At 38.6% G+C, this 13,259-nt stretch overlaps 1 protein-coding gene across 7 annotated transcripts in view; it reads right to left on the bottom strand.

Annotated features, from left to right (window-relative positions):
• PPHLN1 (periphilin 1) overlaps positions 1–13,259 on the bottom strand; it is a 141,713-nt gene that overhangs the window by 66,424 nt on the left and 62,030 nt on the right. For 5 of the 7 annotated variants that reach the window (XM_060024598.1, XM_060024597.1, XM_060024594.1 and 2 more), the window contains 2 exons: positions 7,985–8,041; positions 5,409–5,488 (listed from right to left, as the gene is read on the bottom strand). In XM_060024598.1, the coding sequence (XP_059880581.1) occupies positions 5,409–5,488; positions 7,985–8,041 (137 nt within the window). The remainder of the gene's footprint in view (positions 1–5,408; positions 5,489–7,984; positions 8,042–13,259) is intronic. The other 2 variants (XM_060024592.1, XM_060024596.1) reach the window with 1 other exon arrangement.

The following is a 13,259-nucleotide window of genomic DNA, read 5'->3' as shown; positions in this document are numbered from 1 at the left end:
AGATGTCTGATACGATTTCAATTTTCTTAAATTTACCAAGGCTTGTTTTGTGGCCTAGCAAGTCATCTATCCTGGAGAAAGTTCCACGTGCACTTGAAAAGAATATGCATTCTGCTGCTTTCCGGATAGAATGCTCTCTATAAATTAATTAAGTCCATTTAGTCTAATGTGTTATTTAAGGCCTATGTCTCCTTATTGATTTTCTGTCTAGATGATCTGTCCACTGATGTAATAAGTGGGGTGTTAAACTCCCCTCCTATTATTGTGTTACTATTGATTTCTCCTTTTATGTCTGTTAATATTTGCCTTATACATTGAGGTGCTCCAATGTTGGGTGCATATATATTTACAACTGTTATATCTCCTTCTTGGATTGACCCTTTGATCATTATGTAGTGTCCTTCTTTGTCTCTTGTGACAGTCTTTATTTAAAGTCTATTTTGTCTGATATAAGTACTGTTATATAGCTTTCTTTTGATTTCCATTTGTATGGAATATCTTTCTTCATGCCCTTCCTTTCAGTCTGTATGTATCTCTAGATCTGAAGTGAGTCTTTTGTAGACACCATATATATGAGTCTTGTTATTGTATCCATGAAGCCACTCTATGTCTTTGGTTGGAGCATTTAGTCTGTTTACACTTAAGGGAATTAGCAATATGTATGTTCTTATTGCCATTTTGGTAGACCTTTTCCCCCCCTTTCTTCATTTTTTCTCATCTCTTGTGATGACTAATCTTAGTATTATGTTTGGATTCCTTTTTCTTTTTTGTGTGTATATATATTATAGATTTTTGTTTTGTGGTTACCATGAGGTTTCTGTATAACTATATTAAGTTGCTGATCTCTTAATTTCAAATGCATTTTTAAAACCTTGCATTTGTACCCTCCTCCCCTCACAATTACTGTCTTTATCTTATTTTACATCTAATTGTTTTGTGTATCCCTTCACTGCTTATTGTGGATACAGATGGTTTTACTACTTTTGTCTTTTAACCTCCTTACTAGCTTTGTGTGTAGATGATTTCCTACCTTTATAGTACGTTTGCCTTTACTGGTAAGCTTTTTCATTTCATAATTTTCTTGTATTCTTGTTGTGGCCTTTTCTTTTTCACCTAGAGAAGTTCCTTTACCATTTGTTGTAAAGCTGGTTTGGTGGTGCTGAATTCTTTTAGCTTTTGCTTGTCTGTAAACCTTTTGATTTTAAATCAAACCTGACTGAGAGCCTTGCTGGGTAAAGTATTCTTGGTCACAGGTTTTTCCCTTTCATCACTTTAAATATACCGTGCCACTACCCTCTGGCCTGCAGAGTTTCTGCTGAAAAATCAGCTGATAGTTTTATGGGAGTTCCCTTGTATGTTATTTGTTGCATTCCCCTTGCTGCTTTTAATACTCACTTTATCTTTAATTTGTGTCATTTTGATTACTATGTGTCTCAGCAGGTTCCTCTTTGGGTTAATCCGGAACAGGGCTCTCTGCGCTTCCTGGACTTGGGTAACTGTTTCCTTTTCCAGATTAAGGACGTTTTCAGCTATTATGTCTTCAAATACGTTCTCTTCCCTTTTCTCTCTCTCTTCTCCTTCCGAGACCCCTATAATGTGAATATTAGTGTGCTTCATGTTGTCCCAGAGGTCTCTTAAACTGTCCTAATTTCTTCATTCTTTTTTTTTTATTCAGTGGCAGTGATTTCCACTACTCTCTCTTCCAGCTCACTGATCTGTTCTTCTGTATCATTTAGTCTACTATTGATTCATTCTAGCATATTTTTTATTTCAGTTATTGTATTCTTCACCTCTGCTGTTCTTTATATTTCCTCTTTGTTAAAAACTTCTCACTCTGTGCATCCATTCTCCTCCCAAGTTCTTTGATCATCTTTATGATCATTACTCTGAACTCTTACATGTAGACTGCCTATCTTCACTTAGTTCTTCTTCTGGGGTTATAGCTTGTTCCTTTCTAGAACATAGTCCTCTGCTGCCTCATTTTGTCTAAGCTGCTCTTTGTATTTTTATGTATGTGGTAGGTAGGTTATGTTTCTCCACATTGGAGAAGTAGCCTTCTGTAGGAGATCCGTTGTGTCCTAGCAGTACACTCCCCCCGCCCCTCATCACCTAAGCTATATGCTCTAGGCGTTCCCCCTAAAAGGGCTGTGTGGGTCCTCCTGTCATGGTGGGCTAACTACGTGGGTAGTCTGGTAGGCTTGGTTGGCCCCTAGTCCAGTTGGCTGCCCCCTAGTCCAGTTGGTTGCCAGGCCCTGCCTTGTGAAGATGCTGCTGGCTACTGTTTAGTGGGGCCTGGTCACAAGGTGGCTGGTTGCAGAACCCTCGGGGGCCCCAGAGCTAGTGCTGGCTCACTGGTGGGCAGAGTCAGGGTCTCAAAAACTCTAGAGCTGTTGCCCACACTGGCAGGTGAAGCCAGATCCGGCGTTAGTGCCGGACTACTGGCAAGCAGAACTGCTTCCTGGAGTCCGGCTGCAGGGCCAGGGATCCCAGAGCTCATTTCAGATTACTGGAGTAGGGGAGAGGCAAGTTCCTGAAACAGTTGGGTATGGGGTCTGGGGTGTCCCGAAGGTTGTGTTGGCCCGCTAGTGGTCAGGGCCACGGCACAGCTGGTCCCAGGGTAGGGTCTGGCTTGCTTCTGCTGGTGGGTGAGGCTGGTCTAGAGGCTAGTGTAGGCTTCCTGGCAGGAAGGGCTGGTGCCTGTCCTCTGGTGGTTAGAGCTGGGTCTTGGCCCTTTGGTGGGTAGGGCTGTGTCCACGGGTGTGTCTAGAGGTCAGGAAGTCTTTAGGCAGGCTGTCTGTTGATGGATGGGGTTGTGTCCCCGCCCAGTTAGTTGTTTGACCTGAGGCAGCCCAGCACTGATCCCTACAGGTTGCTGAGTGGGGCCAGGTCTTGGTGCTAATGAGCCAAGATGACAGCAGCCAGCAACAGTGTTCATGTGTTTGAGCGTTCCCTAATATGTCTGCCACCAGTGTCCATGTCTCCAGGGTGAGCCGCAGCTGCTCCCTGCCTCTCCAGAAGACTCTCCAAGACCAGTAGGTGGGTCTTGTCCAGGCTCCTACCAAATTACTGCTTTTGCCCTGGGTCCCACTGCACGTGGGATTTTGTGTGTGCCCTTTAAGAGTGAAGTCTCTATTTCCCCCACTCTGTGGGGCTCCTGCAATTAAGCCCTGCTGGCCTTCAAAGCCAAACGCTCTGGGGGCTTGTATTCCTGGTGTCAGAACCCCAGGCTGGGGAGCCTGACATGGGGCTCTGAACTCTCACTCCTGTGGAAGAACTTCTGCAATATAATTATCCTCTAATTTGTGGGCTGCCCACCTGGGGGGTATGGGATATGATTATACTGTGAGTCCATCCCTCCTACCTGTCTCGTTGTGTTTCCTTCTTTATGTCTTTAGTTGTATATCTTTTCTGGTAGGTCCCACTCTTTTTCACTGATGGTTGCTCTGCAGGAAGCTGATTTTGGTGTGCTCCTGAGAGGAGATGAGCTCAGGGTCTTTCTACCGTGCCATCTTGGCTGCTCTCCTTATGAGAGCAGTATGAGCAGTGGTCATACGTGCATACTGAAGCATCATGGCAGATGGACACCAAACTCCCAGTGTTGACACGTGGGCTGAGTTTTGTGGCCAATAGGAGGCAGTTTATGATAAAAGATGCTTAGGCAAGGTTAAGTGAAGGGGTGCAGAGCTTCCTTGCACTCTCAGAGCTGCCATGTGTTCACCCTGTTTTCAATTCCTTTGCATACATAACTAGAAGTGGCTTGCTGGATGATAGGATAGTTCTAATTTTTTTTGGGGGGGGGAATCCCCATACTGTTCTCCAATTTACATTCCCACCAAGAGCACACTAGGGTTCCCTTTTCTCCATATCCTCTCCAACATTTGTTATTTGTGCACTTTTTGATGACAGTCATCCTGGGTGTGTGAGGTGATATCTCATTGTGGTTTTGATTCACATTTCTCTAATAATCAGCAATGTTGAGCATTTTTTCATATGCCTGCTAGCCATCTGTATGTCTTCTTTGGAAAAATGCCTATTCAGGTCTTCTGCCTCTTCTTTGATATTGAGTTGTATGAACTATTTATATATTTTGGATATTAATCCCTTGTTGGTCATATCATTTGAAAATATCTTCTCCCATTTTGTAGGTTGTCTTTTTATTTTATCAATGGTTTCCTTTGTTTTGCAAAAGCTTTTAAGTTTAATTAGCTCCCATTTGTTTATTTTTGCTTTTATTTCTTTTTAGGGTTTTCTACATATAAAATCATGTTATCCACAAATAGTGACAGTTTTACTTCTTCCTTTCCAGTTTGGGTGCTTTTTATTTCTTTTTCTTGCCTAATTGCTCTGGCTAGTACTTCCAATACTATGTTGAATAAAACTGGTGAGAGTGGGCATCCTTGCTTGTTCCTGATCCTAGAGGAAATGCTTTCAGCTCTTTGCCATTGAGAATGATGTTGGCTGTTGGCTTGACATATATAGCCTTTATTTTGTTGAGGCATATTCCCTCTATGTCCCCTTTGTTGAGTTTTTATCATAAATGGATGTTAAATTTTCTCATCATCTACTGAGATGATCATATGATTTTTATCCTTTACTTTATTAATGTGGTGTATCACACTAATTGATCTGCAGATACTGAACCATGTGTGCTAGCATGCCTGGAATAAATCCCACTCGATCATGGTATACGATCCATTTAATGTGCTTATGAATTTGGTTTGCTAACATTTGGATGAGGATTTTTGCATCTATCTTCATCAGAGATACTGGCCTGTAGTTTTCTTTTCTTGTAATGTCCTTGTCTGGTTTTGGTGTCAGGATAATTCTAGGTTCATAAAACAAGTTTGGAAGTGTTCAATCCTCTTCTATCTTTTGGAAGTTTGAGAAGTACAGGTATTCTTAAACGTTTGGGAGAATTCATCAGTGAAATAATTTGAGAAAATTATTTAACTTCTGAGCCTGTTATATAAAATGGAAATATACACTTACCTACATCATAGAATTTTTATATGAATTAATAACAGAAGAAAATATATAATATAGTACATATAATCAAGTCATTATACAATAAATGTTAGGTCTCTGCCTATGACCCCACTTCCAAAATAAAAGCACAGTCTCTCAAATATGCCTCATCTGGATATTCATTCCCACTCGGCTATGGTCAAGATGAGAAGGGGATCAGTAAATACTAATTTTAGCATAACCTGTGGAAATAATTCTATGAGAAAACTGCTCATTTACTCGGGAGGCAACTTTTAAGTTATGGTTACTTGAAACTCAAGCTTTCAATGCAGCAAATTACCCCCGTTAGGTGTGACAGTAAAGAATAAAAGCACCTGTACTATACAATCCATCTCATTTACTTTGTGTTTCCTCTTTGAATTGATTTTAGAAGTACAACAAACCTTTGATGAAGGAACTGCTGAAGAACTTGAGGGTGAAGTGTCTCTTGATGTTTTCAAAGACTGAACAGGTCTTTCTTTACCTATATAAGAAAATATAAAATGCAATTTTCTAGCTTATTTGTTTTCAACTAGAGTGTTTTTGTAAATGAATAAGGGGTGGAAGTCATACACTTATTTTAATAGTGAAATCTTTATTACATTATTAAATTAAATCTGTTAATATCTAAATCCTCCTATCTGTCTTTGAGGCTGGGCACCATCAAAAATTTCAAATAACCTAGAACCAAAGGACAGTATATATGGCAATCTAGGCCATATCAATGCCAGTTAGCAAACACGGAACCACAGAGAAGACCTCAGGAAAGGCAAAAAACATTTTAAAATCATAAATGCTTCCACCTCCAAGTTCCGAAAAGTTAACTTTTAATACATCACACTAAAAATCCAATGGAGGTTATTATATAGATGCTACCAAAGAGAATTAGCTAATTATTAGCTAATTAAGCTATAGCTCAAAGAGAAGGGTATGTAGGAAACTTAGCAGGTATTCATGAAATGTTTTAAAAAAATTAAAACTAGAAAACTATAATAGAGCACTAATCCGGTACCTGATATGAATGAATACCCAAATATTTGTTAAATGGTGAAAAATAAATCTGTATGAGATAAAGTCACTAAACTTTATCTTTGGTCACTTCAGACACTCACATAGTGCTCTATGTATACTATTATTTTTATGGAAATATAAGCCAGAAAATAAATTTAAATATTATTTTAGCCAGTTCAATGAAAACAACAACAAAAATGGGTTTAGTTAAATATAATCTTAAAAATAACAGTGAGCTGTTGCTAACAGAAAAACGTTTCATTAAATTATCTATATGTCAAGTGTAACAGATAGCCTCTGCTTTCAAGTGCTAGGAAAACTTTAATTTCAGAGAAGAGGAAAAAGCAGCACCAAGTTTGGAGTGACACAGAAACTGGTCAAGACTGGATAGTGGGTTAAGGCCAGGAAAGCACTCAAGAGCAAAAGCGGAGAAAAAAAGACCTTGAAACTGAGGCAAAGCCAGTTTCAGTCAAAAAGCCTCTTAAGCTCTTCCTGCTATGGTCAAGACAGCAAAGTAAGGGCCTGGAGGTCAAGGGCTTCCAACCACCTGGGGACGTAGTGAATAACATCTCTTTCCAATGTCCTGCAGAGCCGGAAAGGCTTTCTCAAGATGCCCCCCACAGCTCCCCGCACCCACAGCACGTGGCAATGTGTGAAGATATTTCTGATTTTCACAGTGGGTGAGTGCCACTGGCACATGGTTAAGTAGAGGTTAGGGATGCTGCTAAACATGCTACAAATGCACAGGACAGCCCTCCACAACAAAGAATTATCCGGCCTCAAATGTCAGTAGTGCTGAGGTTGAAAACTCCTGCTCTAGGCACAGTATTCCAACTGTGAAGCTCCAATAGTCTTAAAAAAGACCTAACTCTAGAATCTTTTAACTTGTGGTACCATTAAGAGATTTTCGCACTAAGCAAGTTTAAAAGTTCTTACAGACCTTAAAAATCAAAAGCAAAATGATACAACCATCACTACATCCCCAAATGGCTAAGAACATGGCTTATTTAGTCATTCCCTACTGTATTTCCATTGCACATGGCAAATTCCATATCATAATGTGACAGTGTCAGTCTATCCCACTGCACCAAAAGCCCCTAGAGGAACAAGTATCATAGCTCATTTTTTCCCGAATACCCAAGGCCTACCAAGCTGAGTCCTTTAAGAAAAGAGTAGGTACTCACAAACTTGTGAAAAGATGAATTATTTTTCTACCCTTAGGATTCAGTGACCTCCCCAGTCTATTCTGATTAAGTATTTCCTTGAGAGATGAAGAACTAGACCAATCAGCACAGCACACTATGTTAATTAAAGACATAATTATAGGCTCAATTCTGGCACACAGCAGCTAAACACAGCAAAAAACTTTCACAAGCAGCTGTTAATCTCTTATTTAGCACCTCCTTTACAAACAAAGCATCAGCTCTACAGGTATGCCAAGTATGGTGTCCAAGTGTAGTCTTAGGATCTTTCATGATTTTAGCTGCATAAGGCTAATTTAAGCAGATTTCAACCAATCTCAGTGTGCAGAAGCAAAGGAACATTGAAGGAGAGGGCAGTGGTTTATATATCAACATATATTCATATATACCGGTGGCATGAAGGGCAGGGACAGGCAAGAAGCAAAGGATAAAGAAAAAGGATGATACAGATGGCAGCAGAAAGAGCACAAAAATGGTAAATAGAAATATCCTGATCCTACTGATGTTGGGTCCTTTCGGCCAGTGACTTGTCTACTCTACAGATCTCAACCTCCTATGAGGTGGCAGTTGCTGACTGGGAGTGGCTAGCCCAGACAACAAACCCACATGTCTCCCCAAATCCTACTACCTGAGTCTGCTATTGTTCAACTCTGGTTCCAACAGCAGACTAATGGAGCAGTTATACACTTTTCCCATTTCTATAACCTCTACAAATTATAGCCCCCCACCCTTCACGATCCCAAATCACAATCTAGCTCAAAACTCACCTCTTTCTGGCTTTCCTTCATTCTGCCGTTTGTAGGAGGCACCAGCACGCACGGACTCTAGGGAAAGGTGGGCAGGGAGGAATTAACACCAGCACCTCTGTGCCCAGGAGGAACAGGAGAAGAACCCAGAAGTAGGAGTAATGAGAACAGGAACTTCTGAGCATTTGCCGGTGACCCTAACCACCTTCCTACCCTGCTTTCAAGTTGGGCTGCCTGAGCAAACACCAATAAAGAGAAATAAATAACAGAATAGGAGAAAAACTCTGTTTAAGATTGGGTCCAACAACAATGATGTATGAAGATGAGGCTAACCAAGGACAGCATGAGCAGAAAGAAATGAGAAAAGGATCCTATGATAAGACACCAAAAGTTAAAGACGGGGATCACACGTCTTACTTATCACTATAAGCATCTAATCTAATCTCCTCCATAAAGTCAATATTCAAAGGATTAAAGAATGACACCAAAAAAATCAAGAGTGAAAGATGAATCACCACTAGAAATCAAAAAGGACACCTGGGAAAGTTTTCATGGTATATCATATCAGTTCCCTGAGCATAGGATGGCTACCTGCAAGTAATCATTCTGACTTGTTCTCAACAGGTAGCCTGTTACTAAATCTTGCTAATTCTTTTCATGCAAACTCTCTCATATATGGATTTTCCTTATAAACAAATCCACAGCTACTTGATCTCCTAATTATCCCATACTTAGAATCTTGTAAATATTTTGTTAGTTTCCTTACCTGCAAACTCTTAATGATGCAGATGGAATCGGCTTTCTAAATAGCCTAAATAAACTAGAAGGGGCTCTCAGCTATATTTCCAATACGTTTTCTTATCATTTATTTCAAATTATTCTATTATAGATCCCAAATTGCCAATTTTATCCTTTTTTCTGAGAAAATAATACATTTTCTGAATCACTTTGGCACTGTCAGCACCTTGCACTAAAAAAAAAAATTCAAGAAATATCACACAAATACTGCCATCCTACTTTTGCAAGAATGTTGAAGAAGCAGTATCCTTATCTAATTGTTCACTGATGTCATCAGAAAGTTTTGTTCCTCCTGAGCAGCTGATGTGTTTTTATCTAAGTTTCACTATGAACACTATCTATTGCTCATTTCCTCTTTGTTTTAGGCAAATCCTTAGCTCACTTATAGTAATTGCTGAAATCCTTATCATAGGTATCTATTTCATAAACTACTAACTTTATTCTTTTATTTTCACACCCTTATTTCCCTTTTTTATAAAATTCTTTACCCGTTTACTTAATCCTGTTTTAATAAGTGTTTATTTTTGTTAACCTGCCTCAAATTCTTTGTAGATGAAGAGGTCAGGACAACGATATTTTTTTATAGGAGTGTCTGGGGCTTGAGCTTGGCTCACACTAGCTGTTGAGAATGAACTGTCTGTATGTCTTCCAAACTCTTAAGTTCAGTGACTCCACACTGGTAGCCTGAAATCAGCCATGGTAAAAGTATTCACTCCACAAATATTGGCAAATGTCACAATCAGGTGTTTTTCCCCTGAAGAGTCAGTTTACTAACACACAACTGGTGCTGTGTTGATTGATTTTGATTCCAAATTTCAGAACCACTGTAGGAATGACTGCATTTAACTACAGATTCCCATCCATGTTACCTTCAACAGACCTGGGCTATTTAATAATATCCTAACAGACAGTAAAACCAGCTGAATCCAGCTCAGATTGCAAAATCATAAACAAGTGGTTGTTTTAGCCCACGAAATTTTAGAGTATTTTTTTTAACATAAGAGGTAATAGAAACAACCCATTGTGCTTAAACTCTTCATCCCAGAGTTTCCAATGATCTGCTTATATTAAAACTGAAGGTCTTTCTTCTTGTGCTCTACTACTGCAGCTTAATGATTCATACACAAGTTCTTCTTAATATTTTAGCATTTGCTTTTCATGCCTTTGTACGTTTCTGTTTGTCATCCTACATCTTCCTACCTTTCTCTTTCTTCTTTGTTGGTTATTGTTCCTTAAATATGAATGTTCCTCCTATCCTCAATCCTTCTTGTTTTGTTATTCTTCCGTGGCTCCAACCAATACTATGAAGACAAATGTCTCTCAAATCCACTTCTTTCACTCACACTTCTATATTTCTAACTGACAGAATGCTACTCCTTGGCCACTTAGCCATTACTTCAAATTCATCTCACATGTGATCTTAGTAAGCAGAAACTAACTCCTACTTGAGAGCAGGGCCAGAGGCTCAACACATTCCTGCCTTTGCTGTGACTTGCTAAAGAAAATGAGTTCTAAAGTAGGATGAAGGAAAGAAACCAGGAAAGAAAAATTCTAAAGTTGGCAATATGGAAATCAAAATCCAAGTCAATGTACTGGTGAGTGAAAGAATAAATGGTGAGGAAGACAATGAACAAGAATTTCAAATACTGGTGCCATAGACTAGGTATAAAGTGCTTCCCACGCAGGTGAAATGAAAGCCAGAGAAGCAGCTTCATGTTACAATAAACATTTAAAAGTTCTCTAAGAATTTAACAACATTTGCTGTCTCTTTGCATATAATAGCTGTAAGTCTGAAACAATCTTTCAGAAATATACTTTCTTGCTGATGTGTTCTCCTGATGAAAGCAGCGATGAACTTAACCAGACTCACCCAATCCTATCAAGTATTATTAATTACTGATAACCCATATAGGAGCAAAATACACTGCTAGGAAAAAAAAAAAAAACCATCCCTAGAGGGACTTCCCTGGAGGTCCAGTGGTTAAGATTCCACCTTCCAATGCAGGGGGTGCAGGCTTGATCCCTGGCTGGGGAGCTAAGTTCCCACATGCCTCGTGGCCAAAAAACATAAAACAGAAGCAATATTGTAACAAATTCAGTAAAGACTTTAAAAAAATGGTCCACATCAAAAACAAAAAATCTTAAAAAAAAAAAAGAAAACCATCACTGGAGATAATAAAATTAGGGGCTACATCTTGCAAACTATTAAATTCTTGGTACAGTGCCTGATGTATAAGAGAAAACCAGATACTTCTGAATGTCTTATCAATAAATAAATAAACTTAACAGCGCAGGTAGTAGATTCATCTCTCCTTTATAGCTGAAGCATTAAAGGGGAAATTAAGATATGAACAAATGAAGATGGGGTGGCTATAAGGATGCTGAGGAAATGATTCATTTTTCTGGATCATGGATGAAGACATGCAAATTTGGGGCTCTTGGTTAGGAAGAACATGATTTCTCAGAGATCTACTGGTTCATTCAAGAAGGTATGAAACAGGGAATTCTCTGGAGGTCCAGTGGTTAGGACTCCGCACTTCTGTTGCAGAAGGCACAGGTTCATCCCTGGTCAGGGCACTAAGATCCCGCATGCTATGCGGTGCAGCCAAGAAAAAAAAAAAGAAGGTATAAAACAGAAAAATGGAGGGGACACAGGAAAAATGATCCTTGTGGTAAAGACACCAAAAAAACAACCAGACACAGGGGTAGAAAAAGCTCCCTCTGTACCACCTCTGCTTCCCACAAATAACAAACTTTTGGAGGTAAGAGATCCAACAAGTTGAAATAAAGGCATATTAACTATGAATACATGGAAGTGCATTTCTGAAGAGAACTTTCCTTTAATACATCAGTTACAACCACATGGGCTCACTTTTTAAAATATAAGTAAAATATTACATCATCTGTACATATTATGAACATGTGCAACAGGGATGCTATAAATGCCTACACATATGAAAATGCCATTAATTGATTACTGTTTCAGAACCTCCATCACTCAGGTGCCAGAAAAGCTATAGCTGTACTCCTGGGATTCACCCAGAAAACTCACAGCCAAAGCTCTTTGTGATATAATAAATAGATTCTCACACAAAAGAATACATTGTAGAATCTAATTCAATAGCACATTTACAGCCTGGATCAGTTAACAGTCCAAGATTAAATTCCTCATGAAACAGCTCATCCCAATAATCCTTCTCCACTTTCATCCTTCCACAAACTTCTGCCCACTCGTCAGATATCACCTAAAATGCCTATTCCCATGTAATGATTTGTATCCTTCTCTAAATCATAAACTCAGAGGGCAAAGACTAGGTCTGTCTTGCTTGGCAAACCATTTATATGAAATATATTTTTGTTGAATGATTTTATGAGTACTGAACATAAATACAATGACTTTCAAACCAAGAAACACTATAATATTTAGCTGCTAAGAAAACAGGTTCTTACTGCGTAATAAACATAATCTGATGGTAAAGTCTTATTTCCATATTCCCATTATCACTTACACCTGCACAGAAAAGCCTTCTTTCTAAAGGCAGAATTAAACCTCTAAATTTTATTGGAATTTCAGCTATGATCCAAAAATTCACGTGGACTTCCAAATTCATTCACAGCCAACAGGTATTAAGACATGTGCCTTTTCCCATTATACTTAAGTTCAATAATAGAGTCTATCTTCCAAATACACTCTTCTCAAAATAGTATTTTTAATTCTTGTATATTTTCAGTTATTGTAGAAGATATGCTTTCGAAAAGGATTAAACACTGATGAATAAGTCTTTCTTAAAAATATCTTTCATTCTTAATAGTGGCTGCTGATATTGAGAAAGTAAGGGGAGGCTGGGCCCAAAGTCAGAGCTATAGAAAATCAGATACAGACCAACAAAAACAATAAACTGACAAATCTTCCATAGTAATGACATTTTAAAAATGTCATATACCTAATTTATATATGAGCACCACTGGTAAATTTGACATTAATCTGTAGCAAATGTTTAGAATGAATTAACAAAGAGTTTGTAAATACCTAACATAATCATCCCTAGGAGCCACAACAGACTTACAACACTAAGCAAGGCAATCTTTATGTCACTGTTTCCACAGTGGAAACGCTTTGTAATCCTCAAGTGGAAAAGAAAACAAGATGGGGAATCACAACTGGCTGAATAACAGCAAACACTGCAGATAAACACTGCAGAGGTTTCTATATTGTGCCTTATGCTACTCAACAGAATTTTTTTTAACACCTTTATTGGAGTATAATTGCTTTACAATGGTGTGTTAGTTTCTGCTTTATAACACAACATAATTATTAATGATTAATACAAAACACATAAAGCATACTTCATATGTAGATAAAACAAAGCTCTTTTTATCTGCTGCTAAATACATAGGATCACTAAAGAGATTTTAAGACCTTTATGGAAGAGAATTATAAGTCAAAGTTAACTACATGAAATATATCATTCCCAGATATTTTTTTTAATGAATTAAC

The sequence above is a fragment of the Delphinus delphis genome, chromosome 11 (assembly GCF_949987515.2).
Source record: "Delphinus delphis chromosome 11, mDelDel1.2, whole genome shotgun sequence".
Classification (NCBI taxonomy): domain Eukaryota; kingdom Metazoa; phylum Chordata; class Mammalia; order Artiodactyla; family Delphinidae; genus Delphinus; species Delphinus delphis.
Note: the sequence above shows the minus strand (reverse complement) of the source record. Positions and strands in the feature narration are given on the sequence as shown.